This window comes from Musca domestica, unplaced genomic scaffold (genome assembly GCF_030504385.1).
Source record: "Musca domestica strain aabys unplaced genomic scaffold, Musca_domestica.polishedcontigs.V.1.1 61, whole genome shotgun sequence".
Taxonomy (NCBI): domain Eukaryota; kingdom Metazoa; phylum Arthropoda; class Insecta; order Diptera; family Muscidae; genus Musca; species Musca domestica.
Genome location: NW_026712367.1, coordinates 1,342,581 through 1,364,660, shown reverse-complemented (window position 1 = coordinate 1,364,660; position 22,080 = coordinate 1,342,581). Strand labels below are relative to the sequence as shown.

Genomic DNA, 22,080 nt, shown 5'->3' with positions numbered 1-22,080 from the left:
AGCCCTTAAAGAAAACTTTTCGAATTTAAAAAACTAATTTAATTTATGAATTTGGCAACTAACCCATGAACCACTAATCAAAATGTAATTGCTTTATTATTTATTTATTGTTTGTCCGGTTTTTTGCTAATTGTTTAACAAACATCAGCAGATTTCCCTATTTATTTCATTTTAATGACCACCCTCAATATTGTATCGGTTATTAATAATTTCCCAGTCGCAGTTGTTTTTAGATAATTCGTAATGTTTATGCGATATAAACCATTCAGGGCAAATGCCGGTATGCTGCTCTTTTCAACCTTGAAATTCTCCCAGCCATAGGTGCCCTGAAAAAATGAAACATAAAAATATAAAAAATTCCCATTTAATGAACAATCCCTTAGAAATCCCTTACCACCAACACGGGACATGATTTCGGAAGATTACTATACTTCAAAATATTCTGGATCCATAGAGCAATCATGTTTGTTGAGCTGGTGCGACCCGTAACACCAAGAAAATCACAAACATTGATTTCATAGTTGAATATCGATTTATAGCTCTCCTCCCTTTTGCCCTTCATCTCTATGCTGAGCTTATTCCAAACGGGTTGGGTTATATTTTTGATCACCATAACTTCACAATTGAAGCCTTGGCGATCCTCGGCGATATCAAAACTATATTGACTAAAATAATCCTTGTTGAAGGTTACATCGACATCTTGGAAGAGCAGCAATCGGGTCTGAAAAATATGGAAAGAAATTAATTTTATATGACGATTTTTTTTTTGGTCCACACACACAGACCTTTTGCCGGGCAGTAACATTTACAACGATATGTATAACTATTAACCAAATAAAAGTTCGGAAATTACAAGTCATTATTACGAAATTTTTCCGCTACAAACTTTGCCTGACATAAATTTTCCAAAACGAATTAAATTACTGATTTGTTTCGTCAGGTAAATTTTGCTTTTTATATGCCGCTCCACTACAGCATTCGAATTTCAAAATTTAATTTTCCTCAAAGCTTTGCAAAACATCGATTTTCAGACCATTATTTTTTACTTCCGCCAGTGGCAACAAATAATGTGTTGCCATAGCCTTTTAATGGGTTAAGGTGGCTACCAACTTAGTTGGAGCTCTCCTTATCTATTTAGGATCGCTAAGAGTGAGCAGAATTCAGGACAAATGTAGGGTAGTACATGGTCGGCTCGATAATCATAACCTCATTTTGTTTTTTTTTTATTTAATTTCAATAATCATTATGAAACCGTACGATTCGAGACGAAAAAAAAAATACGAAAACATTGCATAATTACACGGTGCAACAAAAAAATTACAGGCAAAAAAATAAATTTACTTTCATTCATTATTACCTAGAAATAGGCTAAATAAAATCGTTAAAAAATCCATGGTTACAACACTTGAAGAGAGACCTTGAAATCGTAAAAAAATCCATTTGAGGATCTCTTGAAGAATGGAAAAATATTTTCGGACCTTTGAAAAATTCCTCCTAAATTGTTTAAAAAATGCATGTTAAAAGCCATTGAAAAGGGATCTTTAAATAATTCAAAATATCTACGTTAGGAGCCATTTAAGAAAATTCCAGAACCTGTATAAAAAATCCACGTTTAGTGCCCTTGAAGATGGCTCTTGAAATTGTTTTATAAATTCAAGTTTAGAGCCCTTGAAAGTTAAGGTAAGGAAACCTCGTTTAGACTATTAAAGAAGGCTCGTATTTATTTATTTATTATTTTTTTATACCCTCCAATATAGTATGGAGGGTATATTACTCAACTCATCGAAATAATAAACAAAGCATATATTTTCTTGATCAGCGTAAAATTCTATGACGATTTAGCGCTGTCCGTTCGTCCGTTTGACCTTCTCTTGTAATCACGCTAGAGTCAAAACGAATAATTTTAGGAAGCTAACATTCAGATCAGTCTTTTTTCTGCAGGCAGGTCAATTTCGAATTTGGGCTATATCGGTCCAAATTTTTCAACGGAATTGTCTGAAAATTTGCACAAGGAGTTCCTTGTGAGTACTTTATCCCCTGGAAGAGAATTATCTATTGGTCCACGTTTTGGTATAGCTCCCATATGACGGTACCTGCCGATATTGGCCACATTGATGATTTGATATTGATGATTTTGGCCACATTTTTCCACGAATTTGTCTAAAAATGGGTATTTGAATCGTAAGTATAGGTCCACGTTTTGGTATAGCTCCCATATAACGTTACGCCCCGATATTCGGTATTTTGATGATTTTAGCCACATTTTTCAAAGGAATTGTCTGAAATTCTACACAAGGAGTTCTTTGTGAGTACTTCACCCCCTGAAATAGAATTGTCTACATAGGTCCACAATATCGTATATCCCCCATATTTCGGCACCTTCCGACATTCGGTATTTTTAAGATTTTAACAGAATTTTTAATGGATTTTATTTTTTATTTATTTTATTTGTTTTTAATATTTCCTAATTCGTCCCAAATGGTGGAGGGAATTCAAAGTTCGGCCCGGCCGAATTTACTGCTTGTTTTCTTTTTTTGTTTTTGCAAATGTCTCTGGCATTATTTTAAAAATCCACGTTCAAAATCCTTGAAGAAGGATGTATACCTTTGGCCAATGATAGATTATTTAAATATATTTTTACTTCTGTTACGATTATTTAAATTGTCGACCCTCTATGCAGTAAGTTCCAAACGAATGGGCCAATATTGCCTATTTCGCATCGGACCTATATAAATATGATATAAATATTGCTACGTACCAACTTTGGACTATATTGGTCATTTTTTTACTTTATATGAGGTACGAGTATGTAATAATTTTTAGAAAAAGCTGAAATATGCGTAAGGTACCAGATATAGTCGACCGAAGTATTCCATCATCATAATTCATCTAATACAGTTAAAAATAATTGTATGGGAAGAATTACAAGAAAATTGGATACATAATACGAGATCATAAATTCCATATTCACCTCAGGTTTCTGATTTCTTTGAGCGTTTTCTTTTTAAAAATCTTGAAACCTATGTGGTGAAGGTAGCAGAAGAAATGGTCCGATCTCTACCATTTGTATACCCTACAACACTATTGGGCCAAAAATTATGTAACACTTCGAAATATTGGTTTCCCACATAGGAAGGTATATATGGATCTTCCTATCTCGGCTAATCAAGCTACAGGTCGCAATTATGAACCGATCCTCACGAAATTGAAAATGGAGGTAGGGTTATGGTCAGAATAGAACCCTATTGTTTTTGGAGATGATCGCACGATATTTATGGGTTGAAATGGACCGAAAATAGCAAAATTTCCTGATTTTGCAGTTGTTCTATAGGCCACAAGTATGAACTAATCAATGCGAAAATTTACATGGAGTTAGAGTTTAGGAGTGGGCAGAAACCTACCAATTCGGACATCGGACAATAATTAGCGGGTAAAATATACCCTAATTTTTATGTAAGAAAATAGGAAAATGTCCAAGCCGCGAATATTTTCAATCCCAGCCAAATCAAAAATACATGAAAAGATCACTTCTGAACATGACAGTGATGCTATGTGCCAAGAAATCGGAAATATAGAAGAATAGGTACAATATATATGTAAAAGAATTGATCTTATTTATTCTGCTTATAAATCAAGAACCGCTGGGCCGATTTTCACAATTCCCATCAATTCGGAATGGTCTCTTGTCAGAAAACGATAAAATCTAAGAAAATCGCGGAAAAATGTACCAACAAAAAAGTGAATATTTTTTGTTCAATTTTTTTTAATTTTAGTCATATTTTTTATCGCATGCGATTTTTTCAATTTGACTTACAATTTTGAATTGTAAATTTTCTAAATTTTTACACCCCCCCAATACTACGTTTTAAGGGTATTATATGCATATCGCAATTATCGTCCGATCCTCACGAAATTTTGCATAGGGGTAGGGTTAGGGCCAGAATTAAAGCCTATTGTTCTTAAGATGTACAATTAGAGGTGCAAATGGACTAAAAAATTTAATTTCTTCTAATTTTTTAGTCGCTCTATAGGCCACAATTCAAAACTAATCGCCACGGAATTTTGCATCAGAAGAGAGTTAAGGACAGGGAAGAAGTCTAGCATTTTGGATGACCATTGGATTTTATTTAGCTGTAAAATGGATCACAACTTTCGTGTGAAATTGTTTTGAATACTTGACAACACTACGGAGAACGTAAATATTGGCCAAATTCTCCGGGTTAAAAAAAAAAACTAAGGGTAATCTCTGGGCGGGGCTCTTTGACATTATTTCAACGAACTCTTTCAAAATGGATTTGGATATAAGGGGATTTCGAATATATTGTAGTGTTGTAGGGTATCACATGGTCGGTCCGGTTCGACTATAGCCTTTGCTTACTTGTTTTTTTTTTAACCTTTTGTGGTGGAAATACCAGAAGAAGCGGACCGATATTGCCCATCTCAGAACTCGATCTATGTTTGAAAATAATATTACGATGTTCCAAATCCAGCCAGACAGACAGAGAGACGGGCGAGCGGATATCGCTAGATCGACTCCAAATGTCCTGAAACGGATTCGGTCCAAAGAGACCTAGGGTCTAAAACCGTTATTTCGACGTCTTGACCGTATAAAATGATATATACCCTCTCTAGCCATATGGCTGAGGGTATAATGATATTGAAGGCAATGAAGGCTGTTTGGAGAGAATGCTTCAGTAAAAACAAGTTTCTGAGAAAACACACTCAGGGTCGCCGAATTGTAGTGGAAGATGGTATGGTAACAGTTGGAAGATGGTATGGTATTTGTGATGAATATCAGCAGGTATTTATTTAATATTTCCGCTGATCAAAAATCAAACCTGGGTTTTTCTAAATTCAATCATTCATTTATTAAAAAAAATGTTCTCACTTATTTCAATCGAATTGCCGCCTTCAATGTTGTATCGCTCATTGGCAGCTGGCTGGTGTTCGTTTTCAGGTAATTTGTTACATTTATGCGATATATACCAGTTATGGCAAATGGGGGTATGCTGTTCCTTTCCACCTTGAAGTAATCCCAGCCATAGGTGCCCTACAAACAGGAAACTCCAATAAATTCGCAAAATGGAAAAAATTAAAATTTCAAAGGAAAAATTCGCATCTTATAAATTATTTACATACCGTCATAATCGGACACGACTTCGGCAGCTTACTGTACTTGAGAATATTTTGTATCCACAAAATGATCATGTTCGTAGAACTACAGCTCCCGCTATAACCGAGAAAATCACAAACATTGAATTCATAACTGAATATCGATTTGTAACGCTGGTCCTTTTTCGATCGCATTTCAATCGTCAACTTGTTCCACATAGGCTGGGTAATATTTTTAATTAATATGATCTCACAATCGAACCCATTGCGATCTTTGGTTAGGTCTATGCGATAATCCTTCAAGTAATCCTTGTTGAAAGTTATTTGCACCTCTTGAAATAATAGGGTTCTGGCCTAAAGGTGGAAAAACCGGAAAAATTAAAAATTAAATTTGGATAAGTTATCTTGACCTACCTTTTGTCTGGCCGCTTCATTCAGCATTAGGTGAATCACCAGTATTAGTATTCCCCAGAAAAATATGTAGCAACAAAAAGTCATGGTTTTGGAATATTTCCGTTACAGAACTGTTCACTAACTCCAATTTTCTAATGTGAATCAAATTACTGACGGCTGATATTTGTTATGACTGCTTTTTATAGGCCACTGCAGGGGATTTTCCTATCATTAGCAGGTAATTAGCAAGCCAAGGCGTGACATCATTTGGTGGCGAGAAAATCAAAATTTTCGTCGGTTCTCCCCACACTGTATCTTCGTTTTTATACCCTCCACCTTGGAAAGGAGGGTATATTAACTTTGTCATTCCGTTTGTAACATCCTTAAATATTCGTCGTAGACTCCATAAAGTATATATATATATATATATATATATATATATATATATATATATATATATATCTATATCTATAAAAGAGGAAAATGTTTGTATGTTTCTTTGTTTGTTTGTTTGTTTATTTGTAATTTATGGACTCGAAAACCGCTGAATAGATTTTCCTGAAAATTTCTATATATACTGCAACATCGCCTGAAAGTAACATAGGCTTTATACATTTTTGAATTTCCACTTGGAACTGGAGATATAGCATCAGAATCGGAGGTACCTCCCAAAAATTTAGATTTTATATGCACATATCTATTGATTGGTTGAAGATACAGTCTCCAAATTTGGAATACGTAACGGAATTTGGAACAAAAATAAGTTTGCCAAATTATATTGTAATCGGTTCAGATTCGGATATAGCTCCCATATATATTTTCGACCGATTTCGTTCATTTGATGCACCAAACACGCTATGTACCCCCAATTTCAACGAAATTTGAAACGTGTGATAGATTTTATCTAAAAAATTGATTTCCCAAATTATATTGAAATCGGTTCAGATTTGGATATAGCTCCCATATACATTTTCGGCCGATTTCATGTATTTGGTGGACCAAACACGATATGTATTTCCAATTGTAATGAAATTTAAAATAAGTAACGGAATTGGGAGCCAAAATGAATTTGTCAAATTATATTAAAATCGGTTCAGATTTGGATATAGCTCTCATATATATTTTCGACCGATTTCATGTATTTTATGCACCATACACGCTATTTATCTCTAATTTCAATGAAATTTGGAATATGTAACGGGATTTTGATTAGAAAATAAATTAGTCAAATTATATTAAAATCGGTTCAGATTTGGATATAGCTCCCATATATATTTTCCGCCGATTTCACATATTTGATGCACAAAACACGATACGTATTTCCGATTCCAATGAAATTCGGCATGAGTGGCTAAATTTGGTACAAAAATAAATTTGACAGATTATATTCAAATACGCTCAGATTTGATTATAGCTCCCATATATATACTCAGCCGATTTCACATATTTGATGCACCCAAAGCGAGAGAGACAAAATCTGGTACCGGAAAAATTTCCAAATTATATTGAAATCAGTTGAGGTTTGGCTAACAAATATATTTCGGTCGATTTCATACATGTTATGCACCAAACATGATATATATGACCGATACTAATGATATTCAGAATGTGTGGCGGAATTTGGTTACAACAATAAATGTGACAAATTAATTGGAAATTAGTTAAGATTTGGATATAGCTCCCATATATATATTCTCGGCCGATTTCACATATTTGACGCACCAATTTCAATGAAATATGAAAGGTGTGGCGGAATTTGGTGTAAAATAATTTTTTTTTTAAATTATATTTAAATCGGATCAGATTGGGATATGATTTTAATAAGAACCATTGACCCACAACGCCTTAGGCTAACACTAAAAAACAACACAACAATTGATTTGAAATACGCTTATTACGGGGAAGTATGTTGCTACGTTGAATTCACTAATTGCAATAGAAATGCTACTCAACTTCAAAAGATTGCAGTTTACTGCACGCTTGGTATTTGTTATGAAATAAATAAATCCGAAGGACAAACCCTTCGTGTATGTATGTCATTTTGGTTATTTACGCATTAAAGTAGTGCAAAATTTTTTTTTAAATGTGTTTTTTTTTAACCAACATATATTCGTAAATAAAATTTTGAACTCATATTAAATCAAAAGGGGTAGCGAAGCGCACCGGGTTCAGCTAGTATATATATATATATATATATATATATATTCATAATCAGCATAAAATTCTAAGTCGATTTAACGATGTGCGTCTGTCCGTCTGACTGTTGAAATCACGATACAGCCCACATTATTTGACGTAGAGCGCCAAAATTTAGCAGAGCTATTTGCATTGTGTCTAGGATGGTTGGTATTGAAAATGAGATATATCGGCCCACGTTCTGGTATAGTCCCCATATAACGGTACCTCCCGACATTCGGTATTTTGATGATTTACGCCACATTTTTTTCGGATTTGTCTGGAAATTGGTATTTGTAGGTCATAACGGGTCCCTGAGCGTGTGGCAAAACATTGCATGTATAGGTCCACGTTGTGGTATAGCCCCCATATAAAGGTACCTTCCGATATTCGGTATTTTAGTTTTTTTGCCACATTTTTTCACGGATTTGTCTGAAAATTGGTATTTGTTGGTCATAATGGGTTTCAGCTTCGGTGGCGAAACATTGCATGCATGGGTCCATGATTTGATATAGCCCCCATATAAAGGTACCTCCCGAAATTCTGTAATTTGATGATTTTTGCCACATTTTTTCACGGATTTGTCTAAAAATTGGTATTTGTTGGTCATAAAGGGTCCTAGTTCGTGTGGCGAAACATTGTAATTATAGGTCCACGTTTTGGTGTAGCCCCCATATAACGGTACCTCCCGATATTCGGCATTTTAATGGTTTTTGCCACATTTCTTCTAATGTTTCTTAGGGTAAGGTGGAGGGTATTAAAAGTTTGGCCCGGCCGAACTTAATGGTTTTTTTACTTGTTTAGCCTAGCCTGCGCCACACTGTGGTACAGGGTATTATGTCTTGGCGCTTTTGTTTGTCACACACAGAAGGACTCGAAATAGACCCATAAATCCCTTTGGCGATCTTCCTAGAATCACATTCTGAGTCTATGTGTGCATCTCCCCTCCACGTAAACAAAGTATAGGTCGGATTTATTGTCTGATTGATATAAAATAATCGACAAATCAGCTGTTTGGCCCCAGAACGAACCCTAGTGAAATTGGTGTTAATCCGATCAGATTTGGGTATAGCTCCCATATATACCTTCGTTCGATTTCAATTTCATTGTGCACCAAATGCGCAATATCAGTCCGAATCAAATAAATTTTAGCACACACACCTGAGTTCATTTCAGAAGTAAGCCCGGGAAATTTGATGAATATCGGTTCAGATTTAGATATAGCTCCCATACATATATTTTCGTCCGATTTCAATTTTAATGTGCCCCATATGTGTAATACTAGTCCAAATAGGATGTACAGGGTGAGATGAAAAAAAAACGGCAATCAACTTCAGACTGTTGTCATTTCTAAGCCACACGTCCGGCAGCTGTTAAAATTATTTCAGTGACAGCTCATTATATTGTTTACTAGCGTACAAAAGCATTTTGGTGAGAATTTTCCAGAAAAAAATTTTATTCGTGATGGAATTCAAGCGCGACAGTGTGATTTCTTTATATTTGGCTAGAGAACCACAAGTGGCCATCGTTAGATCCATCCAGCATTTAAATGTGAATAAATCTTTGGTGTCTGGTACCATCGCCCGTTACTGTGATACTGGTAGCGTAGCCCGACGACGTCAAGGAAATGGACGCAAGAAAACAGCAACATCAGCAGAAATGGTTCGAAAAGTAAAGAAGCGAAACTCGCCTCGCAGTGGCCGAAAAATGGCTCGTGAGCTCAACATATTGCAATATTCCATTCGGCAAATATTGAAAAATGAGTTCGGGGTAAAGCCATTGAAATTCCCAAAAGTGCAAGAACTTACACCGCAACAGAAAGAAAATAGACTGACTCAAAAGAGCTAAAGAGTTGCTTCGCTTGGCCGAAAGTGGTGAACGGCCGAATTTTTGTTTTCTCCGATGAGAAAACATTCGTTGTCCAGCAGTTTGTAAACAAATAAAATGATCGTGTTTACTTACCAAAGAGGTCAGCTAAAAATGTGCACCTTCGGATGGCCACAAGAACTGAGGCGCCTGCCATGGTGATGGTGTGGGCCGCCACAACAGCCGATGGCCGCCCACCGCTCGTATTAATCGACCGTGGCATCAGAATAAATACCGAATATTATCGCAAAAATATTCTAGAGGGTGTATTAAAGCCTTGGGCACGCAAAGCAAACATTTTGGCCCCAGACCTTGGACATTCCCAACAGGACTCAGCACCACATCGCTCTCAGCACGCGCCACCCAATAATGGTTACAAAATAAGGTTTCTCGCTTCATTTCCAGTGCACAATGGTCACCAAAATCTCCGGCTACCAATCCGTTGGACTATTGTGTCTGGAGTATTTTGGAAAGCAAGATTGGCATTAAAAACTACCAAAGTGTTGATCACCTCAAGCAAACGCTTCGCCGGGAATGGACCAAAATACCGCAGAGCAACATTCGAGCAGCGTTTCGACGGTTTCATTGGCCGTTTGAAGGCCATAATTCGTGCCAAAGGTGACGAATTCGAACAAATCTAAACTTATTCTAAAATTTGATGATATATCCGACACTTGTTGCTTTCATTCAATAAAACTAAAAAAAACGTAAAAATCACGCAAACATTTTGGCCCCAGACCTTGGACATTCCAAAAGGACTCAGCACCATCGCACCTAGCACGTGCCACCCAAGAATGGTTACAAAATGAGGTTTCTCGCTTCATTTCCGGTGTACAATGGCCTCCAAAATCTCCGGCTACCAATCCGTTGGACTATTGTGTCTGGAGTATTTTTGAAAGCAAGATTGGCACTAAAAACTACCAAACTGTCGATCACCTCAAGCAAGTGCTTCGCCGGGAATAGACCAAAATATCGCAGAGCAGAGCAACATTCGAGCAGCGTGTGACGCTTTCATTGGCCGGTTGAAGGCCATAATTCGTGCCAAAGGTGACCAATTCGAACAAATCTAAACTTATTCTAAAATTTGATGATATGTCCGACATTTTTTGCTTTCATTCAAAAAAATTTGAAAGAAAATGTAAAAATTATGGCGTTTGACTTTGTCGCAGTTTTTTATCTCACTTTGTGGGATCTAAAGATTATTTTCTAAAATTTTCACATAATTCATATAAAGTGAGGAATGTAGTCCGTAGTCTAATCCTGGTACCTCGCAATATTTATATCATATTTATTTATATCCCATACAAAATAGGCAATATTGGCCACTCTTCCCCACAGAGACTTCGGTTTTCTGTATCACACAGAGGCCTTGGCTTTCCGTCCAAACACAGAGACTTCGGTTTCCTGTACCACACGGAGGCCTCGCCTTTCCGTCCCACTCAGAGACTTCGATTTCCTGTACCTCACGAAGATTTCCGTTCCCCACAGAGACTTCGGTTTCCTGTAGCACACTGAGGCCTCGGCTTTCCGTCCCACTCAGAGTCTTCGGATTCCTATATCACACGGAAGCTTCGGCTTTCTGTCCCACACAGATACCTCGGTTTAATTCCCTGTGTGTATGATTACGGAGTAGTTGGTAATTGTAGCACGTAGAAGTAGTATTAATAACTGCGTCAACCGAATTCCCGAAAATCATCGCATCGTCGTTTCCGATCATCAATCGAATTCCCGAACATCATCACATCGTCGTTCCCGATCATCAACCGAGTTCCCGAACATCATTGCATCGTCGTTCCCGGTCATCAACCGTATTCACGAACCTCATCGCAAAATCTAAACCTCAACACACCCCATCATCACCGACGGCCGCCACTAGCAACCAACGACTGTATTATGGCACACATCTCCCGGTCTGTCAACCCATCGCATTTCATTTGTAGTATAAGTCACTCATATAAATAAAATCTCAATTTTGGTCCCACGTGGGAGAAAATAAACTGTTTATTCCGTAAGGTTTAGTGGGTCCTTATGGCGACCCTGGAAACAACAGCAACATCGAAAATTGTTCCAAAATTGTTAATTTTGAGCAAAAATCGATTAGAAAATAAGTTAAAAAGCAGTAAGTTCGGCCGGGCCGAACTTTAAATACCCTCCACCATTTGCAACGAATTTGGAAATTAAAAAAAAAATAAAATCCTTAAAAAATTTTGTTAAATTTTAAAAATACCGAATATTGTCGTTATATTGGGGTCTATACGACGTCGACCTACATAGGCATTGTTTGTCATTAGCCATTGCCGTATTCAAATTCGAAACTTGAAATAAACGGTGAATAATGTAGCTAAAATCATCAAAATATCGTATATAGGGAGGTAACATTATATCGGAGCTGTGCGAAGACCTGGACCAGCATAGACAATTTTCTGTCACAGGCTGTAGCATCCATTACGAACTTCAAATACCACATCTCAAACAATTTCGGTGGGTATTGTACCTAAAATCGTCAAAATACCGAATATAGGGAGGTACTGATATATGGGGCCTATACGAAGACCTGGACCCGCACAGACAATTTTCTGTCACAGACTGTAGTTCCCATAACGAACTTAAAATACCAATTTTGAAACAATTCCGGTGAATAATGGCGCTAAAATCATTAAAACATACCGACTTTTGGGATTTACCGTTATATGGGGGCTATACGAAGACGTGAACCTGCACAGACAATTTTCTGTCATAGGCTGTAATATCCATTACGAACCTCAAATACCAAATTTGAAACAATTCCGGTGAATAATGCCGCAAAAATAATCAAAATACCGAATTTTGGGAGGTACCGTTATATGGGGGCTATACGAAGACGTCGACCTGCACAGACAATTTTCTGTCATAGGCTGTAATATCCATTACGAACCTGAAATACCAAAGTTGAAACAATTCCGGTGAATAATGCCGCAAAAATCATCAAAATACCGAATATCGGGAGGTACCATTATATGGGGGCTATATGAAAACGTGGACCTACATGGTCCATTTACGAACTTAACCTGCCTACTAGAAATATAAACATGTGTGCAAAATTTTAGCCGTCTATCTCAATTTGTTCGAAAGATAGCGTGATAACAACAGACGGACAGACAGACGGACAGACAGACGGACAGACAGACCGACGGACATGGCTAAATCGACATAGAATTTTACGCTGATCAAGAATATATATACCTTGTTGGGTCTGACATGAGTATTTCGAGGAGTTACGAACGGAATGACAAAGTTAATATACCCTCCATAGTATGGTGGAGGGTGTACAAATTCTGGCATAAGTGGTTTATATCTAAGGCGGATTTTTTTCACGGCATCGACATATAATATAATACTTTGTGGAAAAATTAAAATAACCGGAATTTTATTATCAGACCTCGTAGAACTTACTGGAGAGATGACACTAAAGACCAATGTTTTTTGGAGATCATTTATGAAACAGAGCCAACATAGGCAGGTATTTATTAAATATTTTTTTCGGATCATCTATCCAACTTAGATTTTTCTGAATTCCTCATAAAATCTCAAATGTTTTTCAATCGAAGGGCCACCCTCAATTTTGTATCGCTCATTTGTACTGGGCCGCTGTTCGTTTTCAAATATTTTGTAACATTTATGCGATATGTACCAGTCATGGCAAATGGGGGTATGCTGTTCCTTTCCACCTTGAAATGATCCCAGCCATAGGTGCCCTAGAAATAGGAAAACCCAATAAATTCGCAAAAAGGGAAACAAATTGCAATTTTCAAAGGAAAAATCCAATATCTTATAAATTATTTACATACCGTCATAATCGGACACGATTTCGGCAGCTTACTGTACTTGAGAAAATTTTGTAGCCACAAAATAAATATGTTCGTGGAACTGCTGCTTCCGGTAAAACCGAGAATATCACACATATTGAATTCATAACTGAATAACGATCTGTAACTATTGTCCTTTTTCGATTGCATTTCAATCGTCAACTTAGTCCACACAGGCTGGGTAACATTTTTAACTAATATCATCTCACAATTCAAAGCTTGGCGATCTTTGGTCAGTTCCAAGCGATAATCCTTAAAGTAATCCTTGTTGTAGGTTAGTTGCACATCTTCAAATATCAGGGTTCTGGCCTAAACGAAAAAAAAAAACGAAAAATTAAAAATTAAATTTGGATAAGTTATCTCGACCCACCTTTTGCCTGGCCGCTTCATTCAGCATTAGATGAATCACCAGTATAAGTATTCCCCAGATAAATATGTAGCAACAGCAAGTCATTATTTTGGAAAATTTCCCGTTTCAAAATTGTGCACTAACTTCGATTTTCTAATGCGAATCAAATTACTGACGGCTGATATTTTTTCGGGCTGCTTTTTATACGCCACTGTAAGTGAGCGCTAATTGCCATTAGGAGGTAATTAGCAAGCCAAGGCGTGACATCATTTGATAGGGTGAAATCAGCTATCAGCAATTTTCAAACATGGCAACATGTATTGTATGTTGAGGTTCGCCTCTGGAATATCCTGGTACTTCTCGATTTTATGTTGTCACAAAGTTTTTGTTCGCAACAGCCCTCACGGCGTTTTTTTTTTTATAAGACCCTTCGGCTCTCTTGATAACGAAATTCCCGTAAACGCATGTCCTTCGACATCCCTTGTAAGCCCTGTGTGTCATTTTATTATCCTTAAATATCCTTGCAGACTGCTTAAGTACTTATTGAGATCTCTCGCAACAGTATCCACGAATATCCTTGTAGTCTGCTAAGTACTTATTAAGGTTTCTTGCAATCGTTGCTTTGAATAACCTTGTAGTCTGCTTGAGTATTTATAAAGGTCTCTTGCAATCGTATCCTTGAATATCCTTGTAGACTGCTTGAGTACTTATTAAGGTCTCCAGCAACCGTACCCTTGAAAATTCTTGTAGCCTCCATAAATACTTATTAAGGTCTCCAGCAACCGTGCCCTTGAAAATTCTTGTAGCCTCCATAAATACTTATTAAGGTCTCTCGCAGCCGTATCCTTGAATAATCTTGTATTCTGCTTGAGTACTTATTAAGGTCTCCAGCAATCGTACCCTTGAATATCCTTGTAGTCTGCATAAATACTTATTAAGGTCTCTCGCAATCTTAGCCTTGGATATCCTTGTAGTCTGTTTGAGTACTTCTTAAGGTCTCTCGCAATCGTAGCCTTGAATATCCTTGTAGACTGCTTGAGTACTAATTAAGGTCTCCAGCAACCGTACCCTTGAAAATTCTTGTAGCCTCCATAAATACTTATTAAGGTCTCTCACAACCGTACCCTTGAATAACTTTGTATACTGCTTGAGTACTTATTAAGGTCTGTCGCAATCGCAAACTTGGATATCGTCGTAAGCTGCTTCAGTACTTACTAAAGTCTCCCACAAACGTACTTTTGAAACCCCTTGTAGTCTGCTTGAATACTTATTAAGGTTTCTGGCAATCGTAGTCTTGAATATCCATGTAATATACTTGAGTACCCGTTAAGGTCCTTCGCAAGCGTAGCTTTGAATATTCCTGTAACTGAGTATGTATTAAGGTCTCTCGAAATCGTACCTTTGAATATCCTTATAGTGTGTTTGAGTATTAATTGAGGTCTCTCGCAGCCGCATCCTTGTAATCTGCTTTAGTACTTTTAAAGGTCTCTCGCAACCGTACCTTGGAATATCCTTGTAGTCATCTTGAGTACTACTATAGCCTTGAATATTCTTGTATTTCCCTCTACAAATTCTTGGAAAACTTAAGAATACTTATCCAGGTCTCAAACACCCGGCAGGAAGACTTGAAGTCTTTACACTACGAGCAATTTGCCAGATCACTTAACTAGACGAATCCCAGTGTGTCCATCTAAAATCCTGTGGACGGCGGGTCATGAGACTTAGTGGACCAATTAATGTTCCTTTACCTCATAGTAAATAAAGGAACTTCGAATACGCAGGGTGAGATCAAAAAAACTGCAACAAAGCCAAACGCCATAATTTTTAAATATTCTTGAATGGAAAAAAAAAATATCGGAAATAGCTTCAAATTTTAGAATAAGTTTAGATTTGTTCGAATTGATCACCTTTGGCACGAATTATGGCCTTCAAATGGCCAATGAAACCAACACACGCTGCCCGAATGTTGTTCTGCGGTATTTTGGCCCATTGCCGGCGAAGCTCCTGCTTGAGGTGATCGACACTTTGGTATTTTTTAGTGCCAACCTTGCTTTCCAAAATATTCCAGACACAATAGTCCCACGGATTGGTATCCGGAGATTTTTGTGGCCACTGTGCGCTGGAAATGAAGCGAGGAACCTTATTTTGTAGCCATTCTTGGGTGCCGCGTGCTGAGTGCGATGGTGCTGAGTCCTGTTGGAATGTCTAAGGTCTGCGGCCAAAATGTTTGCATGCCCAAGGCTTTAATTCACCCTCCAGAATACTTTCGCGGGAATAATCGGCCTTTATTCTGATGCCAAGGTCGATTAATACGAGTGGAGAGCGACCATCGGCTGTTACGGCGGCCCACAGCGTCACCATGGCCATCGCTTGAGTTCTGGTCTGGTGGCCAACCGAAGGTGCACATTTTCAGCTGACCTCTTTGGCAAGTAAACACGATCATTTTGTTTGTCTACAAACTTCTGGACAACGAATATTTTCTCATCGAAGACGGAGAAACCCAAATTCGGCAGTTCACCACTTTCGGCAAAGCGAAGCAACTCTTTAGCTCTATTGAGTCAGTCCATTTTCTTTCCGCTGCGGTGTAAGTTTTTCACTTTTTGGAATTTTCGAATTTCAATGGCTTTACCCCGAGCTTATTTTTCAAAATTTCGCCGAATGGAATATTGCAATATGTTCAGCTTACAAGCCATTTTTCGGCCACTGCGACGCGGGTTTCGATCAAGTCGTTTCTTTACTTTTCGAACCATTTCTGCTGATGTTGCGGTTCCATTTCCGTCCACTTCCTTGACGTAGGTGGGCTATGCTACCAGTATCACGGTAACGGGCGATGGTACGAGACACAAAAGATTTATTGACATTTAAATGCTGGAGAGCTCTTACGGTAGCCCCTTGTGGGTTTTCAGCCAATTATTAAGAACTCACACTATCACGCTTGAATTCCATCATGAATAATTTTTTTTTTCTGGAAAAGTCTCACCAAAATGCTTTTCGGCGCTTGTAAACAATATAATGAGCTGCCACTGGAATAATTTTAACAGGTGTCGGACGAGCGGCTTAGAAATGACAGCAGTCTGAAGTTGGTTGCACAAAATCTCTATGTCATTGGCTAAAGCCCGATTAATTGAACAAGCGATGACACTAGTCTATCTCACTCAGCGAAATTCTAAAATTTTCTCTACGAACCTCTGGATCCCGCTGAGCTATCCCAAGCTCAAAAATTACAAATCTAAGTCGTTAAAAGCTTCAAATAACACACATTTAAGAGTTATTTTTTATCATAATTTTCCAGGAGCATTTCCATGAGAGAAGTAATGCTCTTGATAAGCAACGCCATCTATTTGAGACCTTCTTCAGTGATTTCCAATATCACAACTAGATGGCGTTTTTTTTTTTTTTTTTTTTTTTTTTTTAATTGACAAGAGTTATCTGACGTGTAGGATAATTAATGCTCTGTTCCAATACCTGCAAGAATCTGCTAGTTTTGCAATTTTCTTCGATATCATAGATAGAAAATCGGCTATCGTAGTAAAAACTTTTACATTCTTTCAGTTCTAGTCGGTACACTACAACAAGATGGCGTTAGTTAGTTTCGCTTGAGCTGATTGTAGAGCAAGATAGCATTTTTATACGCGTTTTATTTGCTGCACATTTAAATTCAAATATGGTTATTTGTAAAAGAGAACAATTCCCCTAAATGAATAATGACACCTAGCTGTGACGTTAATGGAGGGGATATATCAATACCACACCTAGATGGCGCTATTTCCTAACATTCAACTCCATTTTATACGAGTTTTATCTGTAGCATTATCAATTCCCATAAAGCTCATTTACATAAGAGAATAATTCCCCTAATCGACAAGTACCTCATATCTGTAATGTGGCTGGAAGGTTATAACAATATCACAACTAGGTGGCGTTAGTTCGTGATTTTCAACTCCATTAATGCTTGAACCTCCGTTTCAAAAAAGCTTGATGCAAACAATTTAGATCTAACGTAGGCTATCAAACGGTCGTTTCGATTTCCATAGTCTAATTCAGCTCGTGCTAAATTTAATTTTAATAGTCATTATGACATCACAGCTCGTCGAGACAAGAAGAATTAGATTTCGTGACGTATAAAATAATTAAGCTTTGCAAGCAAAAATTTTCCATCCTGAATTGGGTTGTTAGAAACAACAAAAAATCAATCAGTGAATCAGTAACAAAAAAAAAATTGCGGGAATTTAGGGTCTACGGAGGTAAGCGGGAAACATTACGAAGGGAAGTTTAAAGATAGTGCTACAATGAAGCCATGACTTTAGGGAGATCTTCAGTTTTTATTTTCTTAAGGTCAAGTCTTAATATTTCAGATCGATTTTTTTCACAAAATTTCTTCAACTCCAATTTTTTCTCTCCATCGGGCTCAGAAACTCTGGGATTTAAAATTTCTTCCCTACACCCATAGACTTTTGTCCTTGTATCCCCTTTAAAGTAATTACTTTATTTTTAAGAAATATCCTGACATCCTGTTTAATTTCTTTGTAAATTTTAAATCAAAGCCTACGGAAAACTCTTTTTGACTTTCCAATCTCACTCAGGTCCTTGGTTACCTCCCCGTCAAATGTATGATTTCAAAATCTTTACCCATTGCACACAATGCAATCAATGATGCTCTCGAAATAAATAAGCGTTTTGTTGCCACTCCAAATGACAATGAAAAACAATGGTAGGGATAATAGAGGGAGGGTAGGGAGGAAGGGAGAGCGAAAGAGAGCGTGTGGAAAACTTTAACTTCCTGCCATGACACTCCATGGAGTTGAGTTTGCAATATGGTTATGGCGAACAGAACAATTGAAAACCATGTGCAGCAACATGAAGTGATTGGAATTGAAGTTGGAAAGTGAGAATGAAAGGATGCAACGGATTAAGGGGCACACTACCTGGACGATTTTTTTTTAAGAGTATCAAATGTGGTCGTTTACAAATATTTTTGAGAATATTTTTCGAGGGATCAAACATATTTTCGGAAGGATTTGATGGAATTTTTATGAATATTTTCTAAAGGATTTTTTTAAGGACGTGGATTTTTAAGACAATTTTCTCAAGGAACTAATCTAGAGATTTTTAAAGTCGGGATTCTCAAAGATCAAGCATGAAATTTTGATATTATTTTTCATGGTTTCTAAGGGACAAAAAACTGGATTTTGGACTGGAATGTATTCTGATCAAACTTGGATTTTTAAGGACCATTTTCTCAAGCCAAACGTGTATTTTTAAAGACTATTCTCTCAAGGACTAAATGTATATTTTTAAAAATTTTTTTAAGTATTAAAGGCAATTTTCTCAAGATTTAAATGTGGACTTCTAAAGACTATCTTCTCAAGGATCAAATATGGATTTAAAAATGGTTTCTGAAGGATCAAACGTGGATCACTAGAGACTATTTTCTCGGGAATCAAATGTGGATTTCTAAAGACTATTTTCTCAAGGATCAAATGTGGATTATTTGAATTTTAAAAAAAAATATATTTTCAAAGGGCCAAAGGACGTGGATTTATTAAAGAATATTTTTTTCAAAGGACCAAACGACGTGTGTTTTTAAAAGAATATTTTTTAAGGACCAAACGACGTGTGTTTTTTAAATAATATTTTTTTTCAATGGACCAAAGGACGTGGATTTTTTAAAGAATATTTTTTTTTCAAAGGAGCAAAGGACGTGGATTTTTTAAAGAATAATTTTTTCAAAGGACCATAGGACGTGGATTTTTTAAAGAATATTTTTTCAATAGACCAAAGGACGTGGATTTTTTAAAGAATAATTTTTTCAAAGGACCAAGGGACGTTGATTTTTTAAAGAATATTTTTTTTCAAAGGACCAAGGGACGTGGATTTTTTAAATAATATTTTTTTCAATAGACCAAAGGACGTGGATTTTTTAAAGAATATTTTTTCAATAGACCAAAGGACGTGGATTTTTTAAAGAATATTTTTTTCAAAGGACCAAAGGACGTGGATTTTTTAAAGAATATTTTTTTCAATAGACCAAAGGACGTGGATTTTTTAAAGAATATTTTTTCAATAGACCAAAGGACGTGGATTTTTTAAAGAATATTTTTTTCAAAGGACCAAAGGACGTGTATTTTTTAAAGAATATTTTTGAAAAAGGACCAAAGGACGTGGATTTTTTAAAGAATATTTTTTCAATAGACCAAAGGACGTGGATTTTTTAAAGAATATTTTTTTCAAAGGACCAAAGGACGTGTATTTTTTAAAGAATATTTTTGTCAAAGGACCAAAGGACGTGGAATTTTTAAAGAATATTTTTTCAATAGACCAAAGGACGTGGATTTTTTAAAGAATATTTTTTTCAAAGGACCAAAGGACGTGTATTTTTTAAAGAATATTTTTGTCAAAGGACCAAAGGACGTGGAATTTTTAAAGAATATTTTTGTCAAAGGACCAAAGGACGTGGAATTTTTAAAGAATACTTTTTCAAAGGAACAAAGGACGTGGATTTTTTAAAGAATACTTTTTCAAAGGAACAAAGGACGTGGATTTTTTAAAGAATACTTTTCAATAGACAATAGACCTGGATTTTTTAAAGAATATTTTTTTCAAAGGACGTGGATTTTTAAAGAATATTTTTTTCAAAGGACGTGGATTTTTTAAAGAATATTTTTTTCAAAGGACCTGGATTTTTTAAAGAATATTTTTCAAAGGATCAAAGGACGTGGATTTTTAAAGAATATTTTTTTCAAAGGAAGTGGATTTGTTAGAGAATATTTTTTTCAAAGGACCTGGATTTTTTAAAGAATATCTTTCAAAGGATCAAAGGACGTGGATTTTTAAAGAATATTTTTTTCAAAGGAAGTGGATTTGTTAGAGAATATTTTTTTCAAAGGAAGTGGATTTGTTAGAGAATATTTTTTCAAAGGACGTGGATTTTTTAAAGATTTTTTTTTTCAAAGGACGTGGATTTTTAAACAACATTTTTTCAAAGGACGACCTGCATTTTTTAAACAATATTTTTTCAAGGGACGACTTGGATTTTGTATACTATATTTTTTCAAAGGACGACCTGGATTTTGTACAAAATTTTTTGTCCATTTTTTCATCCGGCAAGTAACCCAAAATTCCTTCGATTTTTATGCCATCAGCTATATGGCTACAGAGGGTATATATCATTTGATGCGTGATGCGGTCCAAACCTGAATTATCAAAAAAACGGTTTCAAACCCTGGGACTCTATGGACCAAATCTCACATTGTGGAAAAAATAAAATAACAGGTATTGTATTATCAGATCTCGTATAAATTTCTGGAGAGATGACACTAAAGACCAATGTATTTGGAGATCATTTATGAAGAAGAGCCAACACAGGTAGGTATTTATTAAACATTTCCACAGATCATGTATCCAATCCGGCATTTTCTGAATTCCTCATTAAAAAGTTTTGAATCGAATGGCCGCCCTTAATGTTGTATCGCTCATTGGTAGTCGGCCGCTGTTCGTTTTCAGATAATTTGTAACATTTATGCGGTATATACCAGTCATGGCAAATGAGGGTATGCTGTTCCTTTCCACCTTGAAATGATCCCAGCCATAGGTGCCCTACAAACAGGAAAGCACAATAAATTCGCAAAATAGAAAAAATTAAAATTTCAAAGGAAAAATTCGCATCTTATAATTTATTTACATACCGTCAATATCGGACACGACTTCGGCAGCTTACTGTACTTGAGAATATTTTGTATCCACAAAATGATCATATTCGTGGAACTGCTGCTTCCGGTGAAACCGAGAAAATCACAAACATTGAATTCATAACTGAATATCGATTTGTAACGATTGTCCTTTTTTAATCGCATTTCAATCGTTATCTTAGTCCACATAGGCTGGGTAATATTTTTAATTAATATGATCTCACAATCGAAACCTTGGCGATCTTTGGTCAGTTCTATGCGATAATCCTTCAAGTAATCTTTGTTGAAAGTTATTTGAACATCTTGAAATAATAGAGTTCTGGCCTAAAGGGAAAAAAACGAAAAATTTAAAATTAAATTTGGATAAGTTATCTCGACCCACCTTTTGTCTGGCCGCTTCATTCAACATTAGATGAATCACCAGTATAAGTATTCCCCAGATAAATATGTAGCAACAAAAAGTCATTGCTTTGGAAAAGGTCCCGTTACAAAATTCTTCACTAACTTCAATTTTCTAATGTGAATCAAATTATTGACTAGATGATATTTGTTGTGGCTGCTTTTTATACGCCAACGAATTTTCCAACCATTAGCAGGTAATTAGCGAGTCAAGGCGTGACATCATTTGGTAGGGTGAAATCAGGCTGTCAAC

At 36.3% G+C, this 22,080-nt stretch overlaps 2 protein-coding genes across 2 annotated transcripts; both read right to left on the bottom strand.

Annotated features, from left to right (window-relative positions):
- Positions 1 to 13,112: 13,112 nt before the first annotated feature.
- Positions 13,113 to 13,788, bottom strand: LOC131805803 (uncharacterized). The gene is made up of 3 exons (XM_059129448.1): positions 13,762 to 13,788; positions 13,374 to 13,700; positions 13,113 to 13,280 (listed from the first exon to the last, which is right to left on the bottom strand). Exons 1-3 carry the CDS (start codon positions 13,786 to 13,788, stop codon positions 13,113 to 13,115), a joined length of 522 nt encoding a protein of 173 aa, XP_058985431.1.
- A 7,380-nt stretch (positions 13,789 to 21,168) lies between these two features.
- On the bottom strand, positions 21,169 to 21,837 carry LOC131805802 (uncharacterized). Its single transcript, XM_059129447.1, has 3 exons — positions 21,811 to 21,837; positions 21,426 to 21,752; positions 21,169 to 21,336 (listed from the first exon to the last, which is right to left on the bottom strand). Exons 1-3 carry the CDS (start codon positions 21,835 to 21,837, stop codon positions 21,169 to 21,171), a joined length of 522 nt encoding a protein of 173 aa, XP_058985430.1.
- Between the last annotated feature and the right edge of the window lie 243 nt (positions 21,838 to 22,080).